This window comes from Leopardus geoffroyi, chromosome A2 (genome assembly GCF_018350155.1).
Source record: "Leopardus geoffroyi isolate Oge1 chromosome A2, O.geoffroyi_Oge1_pat1.0, whole genome shotgun sequence".
Classification (NCBI taxonomy): Eukaryota; Metazoa; Chordata; class Mammalia; order Carnivora; family Felidae; genus Leopardus; species Leopardus geoffroyi.
The window spans coordinates 166,967,055-166,988,638 of NC_059331.1; the positions used below are offsets into that span (position 1 = coordinate 166,967,055).

At 45.1% G+C, this 21,584-nt stretch overlaps 1 protein-coding gene across 10 annotated transcripts in view; it reads left to right on the forward strand.

Annotated features, from left to right (window-relative positions):
* Positions 1–21,584, forward strand: part of RBM33 (RNA binding motif protein 33) — a 141,087-nt gene that overhangs the window by 33,393 nt on the left and 86,110 nt on the right. For 6 of the 10 annotated variants that reach the window (XM_045496284.1, XM_045496285.1, XM_045496290.1 and 3 more), the window contains exons 3-5: positions 342–390; positions 7,568–7,644; positions 10,112–10,424. In XM_045496284.1, coding sequence (XP_045352240.1) covers positions 342–390; positions 7,568–7,644; positions 10,112–10,424 — 439 coding nt within the window. Of the gene's footprint in view, positions 1–341; positions 391–7,567; positions 7,645–10,111; positions 10,425–14,386; positions 14,805–21,584 lie in introns of those variants that run through there. The other 4 variants (XM_045496288.1, XM_045496289.1, XM_045496294.1 and 1 more) reach the window with 3 other exon arrangements.

Below are 21,584 nucleotides of genomic sequence, written 5' to 3' on the forward strand. Positions count from 1 at the left end.
GTTTTTAAGGCAGGGAAAGAAAGGCCTAGCTGTTACTATAGTTTCTTCCTTTACGGATTACTGACTAGGTCCGGAGAAGCGCAGACCTCCCACGGAGCCAAACAGTGGCGGTCTTGAGCCTGTGAGAGCTGCCCCCTGTAGCAGAGCCTCCCACACGGAAAAGACCACCTGTTCCCCTGCACTGGAAAATACATTTTTGTTATTAGTGAAGGGAAAGGAAAGCATAGCAAACTGCGTGGGTCGGTGCCGCAGCCCCAAAGTCCCGGCTATGACTCCCAGTGACCTGCAGACCTGTACGCTGCAGGGACAGCGCGCTAACTGCCTGTTTTTTTTCTCCCCAGTGAACTTGAAGATGACTTACTTGGAGAAGATTTGCTGTCTGGCAAAAAGGTAAGAAGTTGAGGTCTTCCTGAAACCCGCCTGTAGGCGCTTCATTGCACTCAGCATAGAGGAGTGTGTCTCCCGCGTGGGGTGCACATTCATGTGTTGGAATTCGAATTGCCTCTTTTTTTCTTCCTTATATATTTGTTTAATTTTGAGAGAGAGAGAGAGAGAGAGAGAGAGAGAGAGACAAAGCACTAGCAGGGGGACGGCCAGAGACAGACACAGAATCGGAAGCAGCTGTCAGCACAGAGCCCGACACGGGGCTCGAACCCACAGACCGTGACATCATGACCTGAGCGAAAGTCGGATGCTCAACCGACTGAGCCACTCAGGCGCCCCTTGAATTATCTTTTAATTGCAGAGAGCTGACTGTTTAATCTGTTAGTAAGTTCTCCAGTAACTATGCGAGAGGTCAGTCCTTTGTCACAAACGTTTTAGTTCTCACTCTGCCTGGGGCATCCGGCAGCTGTTGAGTTCGGGAAAGCAGCAGCATAAAACCACCATGTGCTCGTAAGAAAACTAATATTGGGAGGCTAATATTTTGCATTCCCCTTTGAAAAAATACCTGTTTATTTGAGAGAGAGAAAGTGTGAGTGGGGGAGGGGCAGAGAACAGAGGGAGAGAGAGAACCCAAGCAGGCCTCATCCTGTCAGCGTGGAGCCAGATGTAGGGCTTGATCCCATGAACCGTGAGCTCAGACTTGAGCTGAAATCAAGAGTCCGATGCTCAACCAGCTGAGCCACCCGGGCGCCCCAATGCACTGCATTTCCTTTTTGAGAGTCTGCAGATACGGTTAAAGAGAGCCCTATTCAAATATAACACGCATTCAGGTAAATGAGACTGGAAGTCTAAAACCTAATACAGGTTTCTGTAAACCTTCTTGATCAAGTAAAAACTTTGCTACAATTCTGTTTAACGTGTGTATTTATAAGGTGTGTGTATCTGTATGTTGTGTGTACGTATACATGTATGTTTATACTACTGCCAGTGTATTTTGAACATTGTAAAATGTCCATTAAAAATAGAGGGGCGCCTGGGTGGCTCAGTCTGTTAAGTGTCGGACTTAGGCTCAGGTCATGATCTCGCGGTTTGTGAGTTCGAGCCCAGCATCAGGCTCTGTGCTGACAGCACGGAACCTGGAGCCTGCTTTCGATTCTGTGTCTCCCTCTCTCTTTGCCCTTACCCTACTCATGTTCCGTCTGTCTGTCTCTGTCACTCTGTCTGTCTCTCTCAAAAATAAGCATAAAAAAAAAAAAGAAAATAAAATCCAAAGATTAAAGTGAAGTATTACATTCTTTTTTTTTTTTTAACTTTTATTCATTTTTGAGAGAGAGAGAGAGAGAGACAGAACATGAGCCAGAGAGGGGCAGAGAGAGGAGGCACAGACTCCGAAGTAGGTTCCAGGCTCTGAGCTGTCAGCACAGAGCCCAATGCAGGGCTCGAACCCACAAACCGTGAGATCATGACCTGAGCCGAAGTCAGACGCTTAACTGAGCCACCCAGGCACCCCAGAGGCGCTAAATTTTTGAGAACTTATTAACAGTTTAAAAACACTTGATGTTCTTACTAAATAAATATCAAGGTAGTTTTTTATGCTGTTTTTTTTTTTTTTTAAGTTTATTTTGAGAGCGAGCGCAAGTGGGGGAGGGGCAGAGATTGAGGAAAGAATCCCAAGCAGGCTCCACACTGACAACGCGGAGCCCTGATAAGGGGCTTGAACTCCTCATGACCCAGGTCAAAGTCAGAAGCTTAATTGAGCCATCCAGGCGCCCCATGCTTAGTTTTTTACAGTTTTAAGATTGTGGTGGTTTCTTACTGTCCACAGTTCTTACATGTAAGCTCATTATACTTTTAGGTGATAAAGTCACGTGATTTATTATATCAGATCTGATTATAGTTTCTTTTTATACTTATTTATGATATAGTTGATGAAGGTCTTGTTCTAGAAGAAAACATCAGTGCTGCCATTTTCTTGTAACTATGTTGCGTGATTAGCTTTTTTGCTAATACATGAAATAGTTGTAGGATTCTTTGAAGCCACTTTCCTTTCTCCTGTTTCCTGCTGCATCATTGGCCTACAAGTGGCCTGGCTTCAGTCTACCTCAACTTTCCTCCTTTAAGTGGCTCTCATCACCTGTAACTTTAAGTAAGAATTAATTTAGTTACCTCTAAATGCACATGATCCCTTGTAAGTAAATGGGGAAACATCGAAATACTGGAAGTGAAAAGCCAGTGAGATTGCCCCTCGGCCCGTCCGTGTTTGAGGGTCTCAGGCTCTGGCCTCAGGGTGTGACTTGCAAGCCCGCCCTTCTGGGTCATGGTCACAGAGGGAAAGTGCTACTGTTTTCTTTCTGACTCGGCGAATTCACACAACTTGGAAGTGCTCTTACTGTACGTGGGAGTTCACTACCCTAACGTAAACACCTTTTTTTCCCTTTGTAATTACTAAAGATACTTTAGTGAACAACACCGATTGGATGTGAAAATATTTGAACACAGTAAAGTATTTTTTACGTGAAACCGGATCTCTGTCCTTGGGCTAGCCTGGGCATCATTGTTCGCCCCGTGTTCCTATCAGGTTGGCCCACCAGCCCTAAAGACTCTTTGGTGTCCGTTTGTCCCCATCTCATGAGACGTTTGGTCTGGTCGCGTATCAGTAAAGAGGGCAAAGCATTATTTGGTTTGGATGGTAATGCTGACTATTCTGGGGATGTAGTCTCACTTTATTTTATTGCATTAGTTGATTTGTGTGACTCGGTCTCTTTTTTTCTTTTCTTTTTTTTGATGTTTATTTTTGAGTGAGGGAGATTGAGCGCATGCGCAAGGGAGGGGCAGAGAGAGAGGGAGACAGAAGATTGGAAATGGGCTCCACCCGAGCCTAGTGTGGGGCTCGAATTCCCAAACTGGGATCATGACCTGAGCCAAAGTCGGATGCTTAACCGACTGAGCCACCCAGGTGTCCCTTGGTCTCCTTTTTTTTTTTTTTTTTTTTTAATTTTTTTATTTTAATGTTTGTTTATATTTGAGAGAGACAGAGTGTGAACAAGGGAGGGACAGAGAGAGGGAGGGAGACAGAATGTGAAGCAGGCTCCAGGCTCTGAGCTGTTAGCACAGAGCCTGACGTGGGGCTTAAACCCACGAACCGCGAGATCATGACCCGAGCCGAAGTCAGACGCTTCACTCACCGAGCCACCCAGGCGTCCCCCCTTCGGTCTCCTTTCTGATGGAACAGGAATGCGTGAGGGCAGCAGCGGGATGCCTTCTGTCTCAGCAGCAGGGCCCTTATCCACCTTGGCCAGTTTGGAAGTTTAATTTAGAGCAGTGTATGTACTCCTTCTCTCCTCTCTTCTTTCCTTGTAGGAATCAAAGAGCTCAAATTTTCAAAAAGAAATAATGAAAGAAATAGATCTCTAAGTCCCCATGACTGACATTTTGCCATATTTCTTATATTGTTTTTCCGTGTGTTTTAAAGTAGAATTTAAAAGTTATATATATAAAGATCCCTGCTTTTTAATTTACCATTGTATTGTTGGCATATCCCCCTTGTCCTTAAACGTTTCTCGTTTTGTGATGGCTCCGTAATGGTTTTGTTTGTGCACACTGTAGTATACATAGCCATTCCTACATTCACTGAGGGCATTTCCAGCTCATTGCTAGGACTTCGAAAAGAACCCTGACTTTTTATGAGCGCTTGGAAGGACACGTAACAGAAGGAGGGCAGAGTGCGGTCTCCCGCCTGCATTTGTCGCCCTGATTCTGAGGTTTTCAGGTAAAGGCGGTTTTGCTTTATCGTTGCCCACTCCCCTTCCTGAATTATTCTGAAGTAAATCTCAGACATTATCATGAGATATATATATATATGTATATATATACACACACACACACACACACACACGTATAAAAGTGTATTTATTTTGAGAGAGAGAGAGGAACCCAAGCAAGGGCCTGCGCTCTCAGTGCCAAGCCCGGCGAGGGGCCTGTGAGATCGTGACCTGAGCTGAGAGTGAGAGTTGGATGCCTGACGGACGGAGCCACCCAGGCGCCCCTATGATGCTATTTTAATGCACATGTGCTATGCTTTTGGAATTCTTTTCTTTGCACGGTTCCGTCCAGGAGAATTTCTGGCCCGACGGTGTGCGCGGTTCGGCCTCCTGTCTCGTGTCGCCCAGTTGCTTTCCGGCGCTGTTTTCTCAGCTGGGCAGCAGGCGCACGGGCACGCCTTTCGCTTTTCCGTCCCCTGGCTCTGCGATCACTTCTCCTTTAAACTCTTTGTCAGTGAGGTGGATGAAAAGTGATTTCTAGTTAGTTTACTTTGTATTTATTTGGTGTCTAGTGAGAAGGAATATTTTGTTGGGTGTGTAATCAGGAACTTATTGTTAGAGGTACGCTGGCCACCTGCCACCGTCTCTCTCCCCCACGCCCCCGCCCCCAAGTCCCCACGAAATGTAGGGGGATGTAGCTTTGTCTGGGGAGAGGCTCCTGGGCTGGTGGGCCGGAGGGCTGCACAGAGTATGGTGACCGTGTCAGACTGACAGGGGCGGCCGAGGACGAGTTCATTGGTGTCCAGAAGGGAGGTTAGAGTCAAGTTTCAAATACAGGATAAAAACGAAAGGTCGGCCAGCTCCAGAATGAAGCAAGCTGGCGTGACCCGACTAGAGCTGTGAGAAGTTGGGGAAGACTAGGTGCCAGTCGCCTGCCAGCCTGTGATGCCTTCTTCAGTTTCTGTCGTACCTCGGCAGCGGGTGCCAGACAGGTCGTCTCTGGTCCGCCGGTTCAGACCTCCTTCTACCTTCCGGGGAGTGCTGGAGCACGTTGTTTCTTTCATGCTTGTCTCCCCCCAGGAGAGGAGGGGCCTGCTGGTCACACGGATTTCAGGAGCATTCCCAGCCGCTTTCTCTCGCTTTCTGGGCCTGGGGGCGGGGAGGGGGGCTGCCCCCTTCCCCCCGCCCACGGATCGCCCAGAGCGGAGTCCTCTAGTCACTCCACCCTTGTCCGACGGAGCGGTTTGCCCCAGTTCTTTGGGATGTGGTTGAAAAGCAGTTTTTGCCTCGGAGATGGAATCTAGGTCTCCACTTCTGCTCTGTCAGCAAAGTGGGTATTTGGTCTTGCCTCCCATGCACGGTACTTACCACATTCAGAGTCCACAGGTAAGATCTGGTTACCGTCAGGGCCGGCACAGCATATATTCCTTTTTGTTTGTTTGTTTGTTTGGTGAATTATTTATTGGTTCACTGAGTTTTGACAAGTACTTAAAATTTTAAAGAAACTCAAGGAAGCAGCCTCTTACAGAATGTCATTTGGCTTTCATTGAAATGTTAATTTTTAAAGAGTTTCTGTGACTTTATTTAATAAATTGGGCGGCCACATTTAGGCAGGCCTGGCTCATCTTCTTTAGTGGAGGACAGATTCTGTGGGCGACTAAGCAGAACTTGATTTTGGCTGTTAAACAGTCTGTTTCTTTTTCATACAGATCCACCCCTCCCTTCTTCAAGGAAACTACATGGCCTGTGTTAGTTCATTTTTATCTTGTTAGAATGTCAGCCATTAAGTAGAGTTCCCTGAGACCCGTAAGAACTATAAGGTTCATATTTTCTTGGCTTCTGTCAAAAATATTAGAACGAGAGTGTACAGACAAGTTTGAGAAAGCTAGTTTTACAAGCTGTAAAATGTTAGGAAAAGACTGCTTGTTTCATCTTTAGAAAATCAAATCTTTTTTTTTTTTTTTTTCCTGTTTTTACCTTTTTTCATAATGTGTGTGTTGGAGGGGCTTCTTTTGGAGGGGGTGGTAATTTGTATATGCCATGAAAGTAATTTGAATAGGGAGGTGTGAAGGGACACTTCCTCCCCCTTCCCGCCGAAGTGTAAGATACTGGTGTGTATTTAAGGCAAAACCTGGAGTGTGCAGTCACTAGGCTGCCTCCACCTATGGGCGTGGTGAGTGCGCAGGCCTGTCAGGAGCAGGGGCAGGACCTGAGCCAGGCATGTCTGTTTTCACGTGTCACCGCTATTGGACGGACCAGTTTTATTTCCTTACCATTTCAATTCGGTGATCCAGTTGTCTAAAATCTGCTTATCTCTGAAATTCCACCTCGTTTTTGTTTAAACAAAAACCTTCAGATTTTGGATACTAACAGTGTTAGATTTAGTCAAGTCTTCTTTTAAGTTTTTATTTTAACTTCCGTTAGTTAATACACAGCGTTGTGTCAGGTTCCCGTGTACTGTATGCTGATTCGCGCTTCCACACGTCCGCTGGTGCTTCTCAAAGTGCACTGCTTAGTCCCCACCACCTGTTTCCCCAGCCCCCAGCCCCCCACCCCCGACCATCACTGTGTTCACTGTAGTGAAGGGTCTGTTTCTTGTCTCTCTTATTTTTTCCCTTTGTTTGGTGTGTTTCTTTTTCTTCTTCTTTCTTTCTTTTTTAAGTTTTTAAAAAGTTTTTATTTTGAGAGTGAGAGGGGTAGTGTAGAGAGAAGGAGAGACAGAATTCCAAGTGTAGGCTCCACACCATCAACGCAGAGCCTGATGCGGGGCTCGAACTCACGAAACTTGAGATCATGACCGGAGCTGCGATCAAGAGTCAGACGCTTAACCGACTGTGCCACCCAGGCGCCCCTGTTTGTTTTGTTTCTTAAGTTCCACATAGGAGTGAAGTCGAATTTAGTCAAGTATTACGGATACAGGGAAAAATATTCATAGGATACTACCAAAAGAGTCTCCCCTTTTCCTTTTTTGGTTAGATTTAGAATAAATGTGATCATTAGGCTTGTTGTTTCTTAAAACAAAAATTTTATTATTTTTGAGAGAGAGAAAGGGGCAGGGTGGGACAGAGGACCCGAAGCGGGCTCTGTGATGACAGCAGAGAGCCTGATACGGGGCTCGAACTCACGGAGCAAGAGATCATGACCTGGGCCCGAGCCGGATGCTTAACTGACCGAGCCCTGCCAGGCGGCCCAGCCTTGTTGTTTCTGCACTCACCTGACTCTGCACTTGAAATGTGTCTGGGGAGGCGGGTGTCCCATGTGTGGACTTTCTCCACTGGTTCTGTCCGAATGAGGTAATTTACTGAATGGCACGTGTTCTAATAACAGGGTGAGAAATAATCCAGCCAATGTAATTTTGCACATTTGTAACCAGTCTTTTTATGGAAGTGGCATGCATTAATTAGATTTTTTGTTTTAATTAGAATCAGTCGGATTTGTCAGATGAAGAGCTGAATGATGATCTTTTACAGAGTGATAATGAAGATGAAGAAAATTTCAGGTATTCCATATTAGCTCATTAAAATTTTTCTGGAACTAAATTGCTAGTAACTGTAATTTATAATTATAATGGGATATGATTGACAGTGTGATACTGTATCATTGAACACAATTTTATTTTACACGGGATATTAATACAACATTTATGTGGAAGCCGTATATTTCTGTAAGTAGGTTTTTGGTCTTGTATTTGATGACCTGTGTAATTTCGTTGAGCGCAGATTATGAGAGCTGGGGAAAGGTGTGTACTGAGTTCTTTTATTGGCCGGGGCAGTGGCCTCACACACTCGGTATTGTCGCTTGTGGTTTGATGTTGCTGCTTTTGTTTCTTTGTTAGACCATTTTTACTTATGTGTGATCTGTTGACTAAGAATTGCCATTTTGAAAATTCCTTTGGACTGTACTTCAGACTGTAACTTGACTATGTGAGTGTAATTGTTCTAGTGAGTATAGTTACTTTAGTCGGTTTTGACTACATTAACAACATGCTATGAACTCGGTAGTTGATAAACAACAGAAAAATTTCTTTCTCGCGGTTCTGGGGTCTGGGAACTCCAAGGTTAAGGCACCAGCACGGTCAGTTTCTAGTTTCTGGTTCCCAGATGGCATCTTCTCTCTGTGTCCTCGCTTGGCGGAGGGTGAGGGAGCTCTTGGGGTCCCCTCTGTAACAGCACTCACCCCTGTCGGGGGAAGGGGGGGGCTCCATCCTTCTGACCTGATCACCTCCCCAAGGCCCCACCTCCAGGCACCATCACACTGGGGGGTGAGGATTCAGCAGATGAGTTTTGGGGGGACGTGAATATCCAGCCCCAGCAAGCATGGACGTCTCTCTGTTGTTGACGCAGTAAAGCTCTGTTAGAAGAGCGGGGAGCGGCGTGTAGTATTCTCTGGTGGCGGAGCAGGGTTTTCAGTTTTATGAGAAGACCTATATTGGGAAAGCTTCGAGAGATCTCTCTGTCATGAATGTCGTTAACAGATACATGCCACTGATTATCGAACTACAGATCTGTAACTGGTTTTCTAACATGAAGTGGTTGTTTGTGGATAGCAGTGCAGTTTTCAGTTAGTTTATTCCACCACTTAAGTTTCCCAGGTCTGTTGTGCGACATCATCAACGTGTGTACACTCGGCTTTATCTGCACATCTTGCCCCCTAAGTGTTTTGGCGCTTACTTTTTGCGTACTGTGATTTAATACGTTGAGTGTCATTTGTTTGCAATTTTATTTTATTTTTTTGAGAGAGAGAGTGCGCAAGTGAGGGAGGGGCAGAGGGAGAGTGGGGAGAGAGAATCGCAAGCAGGCTCCACGCTCAGAACAGAACCCGACGTGACCTGGTGCTTTATCGCTTAACTGACCAAGCTATCCCGCCACCCTGATTTTTTTTTTTTTTTTTTTTTTTTTTGCAGTTTAAAAACCATCTTTGTTATTTTCCCAATATTACAAACTGATTGTTTTTTTAATTGTGACTAGTACAGATTTTATTTATTGAACATTGACGTGTATTTTCACACACATTTTTAATATTTTGATTTTTTAAATAATTTATAATTTACGTAATAGAAAAAGAAAAAATTGTTCTTAAAATTCCATCTGTGATTTTTTCTTTCTTTCTTTTTTCTTTCTTTCTTCTTTCTTTCTTTCTTTCTTTCTTTCTTTCTTTCTTTCTTTCTTCTTTCTTTCTTCCTTTCTCCTTTCTTTCTCCTTTCTTTCTCCTTCCTTCCTTCCTTCCTTCCTTCCTTCCTTCCTTCCTTCCTTCCTTTCTTTCTCTCCACCTTGTGTACCTTTTATTTTAAAATTTTTATTTTTTAAAATTTTAGTTAGCATACAGTGGGGTATTGGCTTCAGGAGTAGAATTCAGTAATTCATCACTTCCATATGACATCCAGTGCTCAGCACAATTCCCTCCCTGAGTACCTGTCACCGATCTAGCCCATCTCCCACCCAGCCCTCTCTCAAACCCTCAGTTTGTTCTCTATCGGTAAGGCTCTTGTGGTTTATTTCCTTCTCCTTGTTTTGTGTGTGTGTGTGTGTGTGTGTGTGTGTGTGTGTGTGTGTGTGTGTGATTTTTCTGTTTCTAGAGTAATACTGCCACTTTTACTTTGGAATCCTGGAAAACAGTGAGCATCCTTTTTACCCTGGAAGTTAGAATAAAATGTCGTCTGTTTTCAGTGCTAGAGTTTTGCCAGCCAGACTCGTGTCCCCATCTGCTTGATCTGATTCTTTTGGGCAAAAAACGTGCGTCTGATGATAGTCCGGATGCCTTACGCGTTAGGGGATCGTGGCACAGGCTCAGTATGGCGCACTGAGCTCTGTTTCCAGTCGTGATTGGAGGAATGTGCATCTGCCCGTCACCGGGACAACTTCTCACCAGTCGTGCTTGAAGTCTTTGTAACAGTTCGTTTATGGAGCAACTTGATTTTGAGCTTTACTCTGATTGGGCACCTTTCTTTCTGTTTTTGTTCTCTTTAGTTCTCAGGGTGTCACAATTAGTCTAAACACCACATCTGGCATGGTCACATCATTTGAACTGTCTGACAACACTAATGACCAGTCCGGAGAACAGGAGTCTGAGTATGAACAAGGAGAGGACGAACTTGTTTATCACAAATCCGGGGGATCTGAACTGTACGCTCACGAGTACCCAGAGGAAGGACGCTACGAAGGCCACGGCGCTGAGCTGACGGAAGGCCACATGGAATATGTGGAGGAGCCGGAGGAGGGGCAGCTGTACAGTGACGAAGTGTTAGACATCGAGATCAATGAGCCCTTAGATGAATTCACAGTGAGTCTTTTTCCTTTGTGTGGCCGAAGATGACCTGGCTGCCTAGGCATGGGTTTCTAGACTGATTTGAAATCTATTTCCCTCCCTCGGGAGGGAGGGAAATTAGACCTTATTATCACTGTCTGCCAGTTTCTTTATCTGAGCTATGACAAAGTTTGTGTTGACAGCTTGTTTGGCTGGAGGTAATGCCCCTTTGTCATTCTGGAAGGCTGCACAGAATCGTGACCTTGAGGATTGCACCTTAAGGAAGAAAACAGCTTTGTGTGGTGGAGATACACTGTCAATTGTTGGAAGTACTTAATGCAGAGCTTTTATCCAGGCTTTAGACAAGATCTGATAAAGTCCTTCCAAGGTGAAAAGATTATTGACCTGCTAAAGACATCTTTAAGGTGCTAATATTCCAGAGTGATTGATGTCCTGTTCATTCATCCTTTTTTGTAACTGAGAACTGTCTAAACATGAATAAAGAGATTGGAGGTTAGTTTTGGAAATGTCACACGTAATTTGTTATCTGTAATCAGGAAGCAAAGATTGTGCTGATTTCTATTTCAGGAAGATGATTTTGATAAGTAGCTTTTTAAAAAGTTGAACTGTCAAGAAAGAAAAGGTACTCTTGAGAAAGATTGCTCGCTCATCTGTCTCAGTGATTCATCCTTAAGAGATACTTGTTTTTAAAACTAACGCTTAATGAAAATCTATGTGGGAAGGACGCGATAGTCATCGGTAGAATCTTAAGGCTTTCGTGATACTGAAATTCCACTGAGAGGCCATGTCACCTGGGCTGCCGGGCAGGACCCAGTGGAGACGTGCACAGTTGGGGGTAACGGCGTTGCCTTATTCTCGTCATGTTCTTATTCAGCGGAAGCTTGCTTTTGAGAAAAAAATTTCAAAATCAGAATCTTGGTCATTGGTCATACGTACATATAAACGCGAGTAATTTTGAAAAGGATTGTTTATGTGGAACCTTAGGGTATTTAGTCCTAATCATGATTGTGTTTATATATCTCAGTAGTTATTATTAAGATCTGATTCTTTTTGAATGCTTTCTCTTAATGGGAACATGTTTGTAGTTTTGGTAAATCAAAGCATGTAAAAGGCATCATGGGTGCTTGTTCTTTTGATAACGGTAATGGTTTGGCTTAGTAAGAGGTCTTCACTGTGCGGACAGGTGCTGTCTGGCTTACCGGTGTGTTTGTGGACTGTCTGAAGTTGGGGTACTATACATTTAAAGTGTTTCTTAAAGATTAAGCCAAGATCTTTTAAAAATGTAGCCGGTTATTCGCTTGGTTAGAGCATTTTATTATTTCTACTGTTTGTCGGTAAGATAAGATGATTGGGTAATCATATGTGAGTCCTTTTCCCTTGTAAATTCAACAGCTCAGCAAATCTCCACTGATGTCCGGGCACTGGGGGCACACATTTTGCTAGAATATGAGACATGAGGCATGGCCCCTGCCTTCTGTGAACTTAGAACTTGGCAGAACAGATCAGTGTGGAAAGTGCTCGACAGCACAGCTGTGCCTGGCCGCGTAGGAGAGCTTTCTCACTGTGGCCTTCTGGCAGAATTTGTCGTAAAGAGAATTCTCACAAGTGAGGACTTTCCCTCTCTTGTGTTGCATTGTCAAACTAGACCTGCATTTAGGCCCCTGGTTGTATAAACTCCAGCTTAGTTATCCAACGTCTTGTGACCTACCAGTCTGGTCTCAAGAAGAAAAACAATGTGGCAACTCAAGATTCAAACCAAAAGAATCACGAACAGTTTTGCTTAGAGTTTCTGAAAGTGTCCTAACATTTTCACAGGGATCCGTACGCCTTGACGGTGAGGCGAGGTAGTGTCAGCTCTCCTCGGGACATCTAGCTTTAGAGCCTTGGCCATTCTTTTCTCTCTCTTCCCTGTTTCTTTAAAATCGCTGGTTTCTGCATAGTTGTCATTGTGGTGGAGTCTGGCATTACCTTTGCTTTGGACCGAGGACCTAGATGGCCTTGAACCAGGGCGCGCTGCTCCTGCTCTGCTCCCACTCTGCCGCGGAGGGGGCCGCTCCCTGGCTTCCCAGGCCTTTGGTGGTGCGCAGTGAATTCATTATTCATGATTAGATGAACTAATGCAGGAGTAGATTGCCTACCTGTGTGTCCCAGTAGCATTTTAGTTGATGAAAGGGTTTATTTCGCAGTGGCCTGTGTCCTGGTTAGGATTTGTTAACTTGTTTTCTCAAGCTAGACTCGAACTCTGTGACATGCAGACCATGAGCACATATGGTCTTTTTGGGCTCACTCTTAAAATCACACGGAAGGACTAACTGGGAGTGGAATCGCAAAGCCACAGAATTTTACAGTTGGGAGGGACACTTTTACTTATGAAGAAACTTGAGGTCCACATTTAAAAGTTGGTAGAACGATCCTGGTTTTCTTTCCTGTTATACCCAATAGTAAGACGTTCCTTAGGTTTTGTTTTGTTTTGTTTTTTAAATGTTTACTTATTTCTGAGACAGAGAGAGACAGAGCATGAGTGGGGGAGGGGCAGAGAGAGAGAGGGAGACACAGAATCTGAAGCAGCTCCAGGCTCTGAGCTGTCAGCACAGAGCCCGACGTGGGGCTCGAACTCACGGACCGTGAGATCATGACCCGAGCTGAAGTCGGACGCTCAACCGACTGAGCGACCCAGGCGCCCCCTTTTTTTATTTTTATTTTTTTAATTTTTATTTTTTTAATGTTTATTTCTGAGACAGAGCTAGAGCAAGACGTTCCTTAGGTATTATGAGTTTTCGCCAGTGCTGATCTTGAGAGTGAATTGGGATTTGATTTAAAAACGTGTACTCTTGTATTAAGAAAAGGTTTATATCGCTTATTATTTAACAGAATATTAGAAAATTGTTGGGTGATTTATACTTTTAAGCACAATCCATTTAGAGCCTTTAAAATGAACGTAGATTGAGATTTCTGAAAACACTGTTCTGTAAAAACAATTTCAGATTGATAGTATATGGGAAGGGTAGCAGGTTGTTGTTTCTTGGTGCGAATCCAGTGAGATAGGCTCTTCTCCATTGTATGTTAGCTGAAAATTTTCAGTACCATCGTCTGGCCGTATTTGAAACCCGACAGTTGTGCAGTCAGTGACCTGAGGGTGGTGCCAGTTTCTGTTTTTGATAGGATGCGAACAGTTTCTTCTGGAGAGTAAGACGCAGTGTTTCAGATAGTCTCAGAGACATTTGTGGGATCTAAGATGGCGTCTCATCTTGAATACAGCTACTTTCTTTGGGCGTTCTAGGTGCGGCTCTTGTCTACTCCACAGGAGTGTGTTCGGGTTCTGTCCGTGCTCGCTCTTGGTTGTTTGTCTTGGAACCACCCACTGTGCATTTCAGCCAGTGACCAGGCACACTGGGAAGTTCAGCTCTCTGCGTAGGATCAGATGTCCTTGTTACTTGGTGATGTCTGCAGGAACCCTTCTTTCTCTCGAATTGTCTTTAGCCAGCTTGTCTGCTTCCCTCCATATGCCCTTCAAGGGACGCCTGCCTGCTGACATGCCCCTTCCATTTCCTACAAAGCTGGAGTCACCCGTTTAATTCAAGGGATGGACTGATGGAGAAACAAGTTCTAATGTGATTGCTGATAAAGCTCTTGTGTTGAGTTGAATGGTTCACACTTTTTTTTTTCAACGTTTATTTATTTTTGGGACAGAGAGAGACAGAGCATGAACGGGGGAGGGGCAGAGAGAGAGGGAGACACAGAATCGGAAACAGGCTCCAGGCTCTGAGCCATCAGCCCAGAGCCTGACGCGGGGCTCGAACTCACGGACCGCGAGATCGTGACCTGGCTGAAGTCGGACGCTTAACCGACTGCGCCACCCAGGCGCCCCATGAATGGTTCACACTTTTGTTGCTTTCTGTTGCCGTAAAAATGGTTCAAGTTTTGCATGATTTCAGCCCCCTTACTGCTGCTGAGCTGCGCTGTGTGAGCATATGCACGTTGTTTTTAAGAGGACTTTTCTTTCGTGCTCATTTTAAGTAGCGCTAATTATCAGGGCGCTTGGATTTGAAGCAGAGCTATGTCCCTAAGCTCAGCGACCGGGCTAGTATACTGCACTCTGTCCTCATGAACACAGGGGAGGGCGCATTCTGTGTTTGTGCTGGGTGCTCTCTGCTTAGTCAGGCAATAGCTGTAGTAAACTCTGCCAAAATAATTAAGCATGAGTGCTGAAGATGAAAAGTGCTTGTAAAAACCCAAAGCTATATGAGAAAAACTTACTTTCTCTCTAACGGCTGTCAGGATGGAGAATACTTGCAGGCTTGTGGGCAGCACGGGCTCCAAGAGCAGGAAGACTGTGTTGCTGAAGATGAATTATGTGAGATCACTGACCGCCAGGTTGCTCCTGAACCGGAAGAGGTATTTGCTCGTCTTTTAAAAAGAGCCCAAAATTTTGGTGGTTTTTTTTTCCTTCCAGATTTAAAATGAGCCATCTTTTTGGCATTCGTGAAAAGTTGATAGATGCATCTCTTCTTTGAACGATGAGTGTAGTAAAAAGCCTGACCTTTCTCAAGTCTTTTGGGTGGTGAGTTCTGGTGAGCTGTGATTTCTTTCCATTTAGCTGTTTGCCCTTTAGGTGTTAGAATATTTTAAATGTTTGAGGGGGGCGTGGGTAGAGATCTTTAAAAAATGTGATGTATGTGTTAGTGCTTTGAAAGGGGTGCTGTAATCATTTTAAATTAGTTAACGTTCGTTAGTCAGAACCATTATGAAAAGAACACTTCTGGGTCCCCCGTGTTTAGGTGCTGTCTCAGGTGCTGAAGAAACAAGGATGGTTGGGAAGCTTGGTCCCTGTGCTCAACGTGTAGCTTAATACGGGGGAGGGAAGGAATGTGGGCAGATGTAAACATATGTGTGATGTAAACACAGAAGTGAAGCTTCCCAGCAGAGGCTCAGACCCCTGCTTCACAAGCTCACAGACGGACGGGCCCTCTGGTTGCTGAGGGTGTTTTGGAGCCATTTGGGAAAGTGGGTGGGTAGGCGTTGAGGCTTTATGGAAGAAGTAACCTATGGAGTAGTCTGAAAAATGGATGTCATTTGGGTGAATAGAGGTGGCATAAGGCATTGGGTTTCATAGCTTCTGTGTTCCAACCTTAGAACTTGTCCTGTGGGCCAAGCACGTAAGCCACAAAATCATTCTGTAGCCTTAGGACCTGTTGGTTTTGAAACTTTTTTTCCTTATTAATGCTTTTTTTCCTTAGTTATTTTCCTTAATACTCTTCCCCTCCTTTTCCCAAAAGATCACGAAAAGTGATATTTCCCTGGCTTAGGTCATTTACTTTAGGTCTTATGCCAGTGCTTTAGAAACTCAATATATAAAACGTTTTATTTACCCTTTCTTTTCCCTGACACAGCGCTGTGATAGAGTATATGAACGTGCATGCTGTGGACACTTTCCGATACATACTCTTTTCTCCTCTCTAACACGCTAAATGTGATTTTTCCTTTTGTCTCTTGCTATTTGAAATAATTTGAAACTTAGAGAAAAGATAGAAGAGTAGTGTGATGAACTCTGTACTCACATTCTGCACTTGTAAAAGGAACCAGGACAAGGAACCAAGACAAAGCTAAAAGAGATGTTAAATTAGAGATGGTTCCCCTACTTAGGACTGCTCTGTTCTGGCAGTAACGAGCCACCGCACCAGGGTCCAGGGAAACCAGAGATGTCCGTGGGTCGTGTCCACCACAGTGCCTGGTGGAGAGCTTGGAGCCAGCCTCGGTCAGACCAGGGAGGGGTGTTCAGGCTAAACACGTCCGGGAAAGAACTCTTTAAGACGCCACGAGAGGAGAGAAGAGGAAGGGCAGATAGGGGGCTGCAGAAAGCATTCCGAGTGCTGAATCGTTTAGAGGGACACCCATTAGCTCATGTCCTATTTGTTAGTTGGTGGTATTTTGAATTCGGAAAATTAATTTAATTGATTTTTGTCTATAATTTATTCTTTCAGTATTTTAGGTAATAGTCTTTTCAGTCATTGATAATATATTGTGTTTGTGGCATATTTTAGAATGAGAAAAGCTTTTGTGGATTTTAATCTTCAGATGCTCTCTGGAGATACGAAGTACTGTTGTTGAAAGCAGTCAAAGGATAACGGGTGTTACCATTGCCTGGGGCCTTCCAGAAGTGCCTTTTGTACTCGTAGATCTAGATATTTCAGACTGTAATTGCTGAATTGTGTCCATTACAATCTTAAAAAACGGTTGTTTTTTAAAAAACGGTAATCTTGCCTTCCATTTTCAAGTATCTTCTGAAGAGAGAGATGTCTTTGGAGGAGCATTTTCGTAAAGGAAATGAACTCCTAATGTGTGTATTAATATGACAGAGTATCTCAGACATACTTAAAGGCTTAAGAAAAGTTAGATTCTTCCCTTACACCTTATACCAATATGGATCTCAGATTGACTAAATATTTCAGTGTAAAAAATAGCCAAACAGGGGCGCCTGGGTGGCGCAGTCGGTTAAGCGTCCGACTTCAGCCAGGTCACGATCTCGCGGTCCGTGAGTTCGAGCCCCGCGTCAGGCTCTGGGCTGATGGCTCGGAGCCTGGAGCCTGTTTCCGATTCTGTGTCTCCCTCTCTCTCTGCCCCTCCCCCGTTCATGCTCTGTCTCTCTCTGTCCCCCAAAAAATAAATAAACGTTGAAAAAAAAAATAGCCAAACATACACTTATACCCATAGATATACACATGTCAAATTGTAAATGTATTGGAAGAAAGCATTTTTTAAAATGTTTATTTTAATTTTTTTTTTTAACGTTTATTCATCTTTGAGAGACAGAGAGAGACAGAGCATGAGCGGGGAAGGGTCAGAGAGAGGGAGACACAGAATTGAAAGCAGGCTCCAGGCTCTGAGCTGTCAGCACAGAGCCCGATGCGGGGTTCAAACTCACAAACTGCGAGATCATGACCTGAGCCGAAGTCGGATGCTCAACTGACTGAACCACCCAGGCGCTCCGAATGTTTTATTTTTCAGAGAGAGAGAGTGTGAGCGACCATGAGTAGGGGAGGGGCAGAGAGAGAGGAGGACAGAGGATCTGAAGCAGGCTCCAGGCTCCAAGCTGTCAGCACAGAGCTGATGTGGGGCTCAAACTCACAAACCATGAGATCATGACTTGAGCCAAAGTCAGATGCTTACCCGACTAAGCCACCCAGGCTCCCCAGAAGAAAACACTTTAATAATGGTGACCTAATGGCCTTAGGCTTACCTGCAGAAGAGAATACTCAGCAAATATTAAGAGGTTTATTTTTCACTAATGTCAAAAAATTCCACAAGGTGTTTCAGATCTGGTGTAGACCTCAGTGGGTAATCAGGTACCCAGACTTCTAGACTTCCATGGTATGTTCTAGGGCTGCTGTTTTTTTTTTTTTAAATTTTTTTTTTTTCAACGTTTATTTATTTTTGGGACAGAGAGAGACAGAGCATGAACGGGGGAGGGGCCGAGAGAGAGGGAGATGCAGAATCGGAAACAGGCTCCAGGCTCTGAGCCATCAGCCCAGAGCCCGATGCGGGGCTCGAACTCACGGACCGTGAGATCGTGACCTGGCCGAAGTCGGACGCTTAACCGACTGCGCCACCCAGGCGCCCCAAGGGCTGCTGTTTTTACCACAGTCTACATCCAAAAAGTGGATTGATTGCAGGAAGACTGAACAGGGACCCTGCTCGCCCTTTGAAGATACATTCCTGAGTTCTCCTACGACACTTCATGAATGTGTCTTGAGTTATGCCTTAGGCACGTGGCTGTAACTCACAGCAAGGGAGACTGGTGAATATGGTGTTTTGTTAGGTGACAGCGTGTCCAGTCAAAATTAGGAGTTTTATTATTAAGGACATGATAGAAAATGTGGAAAATTGAGCACCAAGTTGTCTTGGTTATTACTTTCTACTCATGGTAATAGGGCCTTTTTTTGTTTTAAGTATCTATTTTTGAGTGAGATCGAGAGAGACCAAGTGTGAGCAGGGGAGCGGCAGAGAGAGAGGGAGACACAGAATCTGAAGCAGCTCCAGGCTCTGAGCTGTCGGCACAGAGCCGGACGTGGGGCTCGAACTCACAGACCATGAGATCATGACCCGAGCTGAAGTCGGACGCTTAAGTGACTGAGCCACCCAGGCGCCCCTTTATTTTTTTTTTAAGTTTATTTATTTTTGAGAGAGAGAGAGAGAGAGAGAGAGGGAGGGACGGAGGGAGGGAGGGAGGGAGGTGGGGGAGGGGCAGAGAGAGAGGGAGACACAGAATCTGAAGCAGCTCCAGGCTCTGAGCTGTCAGCACAGAGCCGGACGTGGGACTCGAACCCATGAACCATGAGATCATGACCTGAGCTGAAGTCAGACACCTAACTGAGCCACCCGGCGCCCCGGTAAATAAGGCTTTTTTAAGTCATAAGGGAAAAGAGTGACTTGATTATATATAAGTACTCCAAAACACTGTAAAGAAGTTCAGACACATGACAAATGTGGGGAAATATTTACATGTGAGCCTAAAAATTAATATAGTCAGTAAAGTTAATATGTTCAGTATGTAAGAGTTAAATATACTCAATATATACAGATGAGCTCTCCTATAGAAAGAAGACTAAATAATGTGAGAAAGTAATCCAAAAATTAGGTAAGCAAATGAGCATTAAGTATGTAAAATACATTCAGTAAAATAACATGAAAACTGATAATTTTAACCTTTTTTAATACTGGCAAAAATCAAAATTATTGGTCAGATATAGTCTCGTTCAATTGGGGGACATTTCGGAAATGTTAACTGCCAGGGGTCTGTCTTCCAAGGTCTCTCATGTCTGCATATCTGGCGAGCAAAGCTGGCTGCACCTTTGTCGTCAGCCGTCTGTTCACGGATGTTTGTGCAGCACACGGGTCAAGAGACGGAGTGTCTTCCTGAAGCACCAGGGGCAGATGTGCTTTCTGCTCGTTAGAACACACTGGGCGGGGGGGGGGGGGGGGGTGGTGTGTGTGGCTAAACTCGGCGTCCCTCCCGTGTCCTGTAACACAGCCCCCTGCGTTCACAGGGTGCACAGGGAATCGGCTCAGGGAGCTGGCCCCAAAATGCCACTGCTCTGGGTCAGAGTAGTGCGTTGTCCTCAGCTGTGACCAGGGTCTCATGTCCTCTCACTGCCTCCGTGGAACAGTGGCCGGCGACCTCATTAGCTTGCAAGAAGGGTAAATCACACACCCTTCACTGTTCTTGACAGTATCGAAAGCCTTCAAGTCCTTTGGCTCAATAATTCCACCTTGACGAAGTCATCTGAAAGAGTCCATTTAAGATGTGTTCAAAGATGTGTACTCTGGCTGTTCGTTTGCAGCCTTGGGAGTAAATGGAGCCAACGTAGTAGGTTTTTCTAGAGGGTTAAATGATGGGGGCTGTAGGTTTACCAGAGGGTGCCCTGGCTCTCTGTTGGGCATGTAAAGTAAAAAGACCAAGATGATACGATTCCCCCATCTGAGTGTGTGCGCGTGGGTGTGAGACTCTCAACATCCGAATGGACAGATAAAAAATGGTGATAGTGCTTACTTACCTCTAGATGGTGGGGTTATTTGATACTTTGTTTCCCAAATGTTTTATTTAAAAATTTTTAACATTTATTTGTGTGTGTGTGTGTGTGTGTGTGTGACACAAGGCGAGAGAGAGCGAGAGCAAGAGAGTGAGCACACGGGGATGGGGGTGGACGTGGCGGGGAGGGGCAGAGAGAGGGAGACAGGATCCGAAGTGGGCTCTGCCCTGAGCACGGAGCCCTATGAGGGCTCGAACTCACAACCAGGAGATCTTAACCTGAGCTGAACTCAAGAGTCGGCTGCTTAACTGAGCCACCCAGGTGCCCCTGAACCCCAAATGTTTTGAAATATTTTTGCTATGACCAAAATAACTTTTAGAAGTGGGGAAAATAAGATGGTTAACATTTTGACCCTGGAATGTGTAAGGCAAAGAACCAGATTGCATTTGTTAACTCCTGTGATTTCTAGTTGTTGTTAATTCTCACACGAAACATCCTAAGAGTGGATTTCAGTATGAATCTTTTTATAGAACAGAAAGTAAAGTCTCATCCAGATTAAATACTCTTTTTTTTTTTTAATGCTATCTGTTGGGAGGTATAGTATTTGCTTTCTTTTCTTTTAAGCTCAATATTCCATAATTTAATTTTAAATTTAGTATTTGAAAGTATTAAAAAAATTTTTTTAATGTTTATTTCTGAGACAGAGACAGAGCATGAGCGGGGGAGGGGAAGAAGGAGAGGGAGACACAGAATCCAAAGCAGGCTCCAGGCTCCGAGCTGTCAGCACAGAGCGGGACGTGGGGCTCGAACTCACAGACCGCGAGATCACGACCTGAGCTGAAGTCGGACGCTCAACCGACTGAGCCACCCAGGTGCCCCTGTAACATATTTTTCAATATATTTACTTTCCTATCCTTCTGTCCCGGTGGTTGAAGTTTACCCTGTTTACGTTGCTTGTTTTGTACTGACTGAAAATTCTTTGTAATGTTCTTCGCTGTCAGGACTTTCAATGGTCCTTCTTGGAGGCAGGACATGTGCTGGTCTCTCCCCTCGTGACACGGATCTGGGGCTTGTTTTCTTTCTGAAAGTAGAGTCCGTCTACAAGATCTTTACTGGGAGCGTGTGGGCGCGATGCTGCTTGAGGTGTTGAAAGGTAGGGGTCGTGCGCTGTGCGCTGCTGTCGTGCCTTTTGCTTTCGGGGCCTGTCGCTCGCAGAGCCCTCCGGGAGGAGTGACACTTGCAGTCAGCCGCCGCACCGTGTTCCTGCCCCTGCCCGTGTGGCGGGGTCTCTGGCTTTTTCATCCATTTCCTTCAGTGTCTGCAGGGTGGTGACGGCCCCGCCCCGGGCAGTCCAGCAGCCTCTGCCGAGGCCAGGAGGCGGTTTGCAGCTCTTGGGAAGGGAAGACCGCGTTCCGGGAGCTGCGTTTGGGTACCTAGTAGAGGCTGAGTTACGGAACCGGAGAGGGACTTCGACGGAGAAGCCTACTTTAGGCAGCTCCTTTTATTTACCGAACGTTCTTGCCTGGTTAGGACGAAGAAGTCACCGTCCTGGCATCAAGTGAGAAAGACAGAACTACGAAGATGACCGCCAAGCCCGTCCCATTCTCTGGCCGCCTCGGGGCCACTCGGGCCATGGTCTTCAAACACG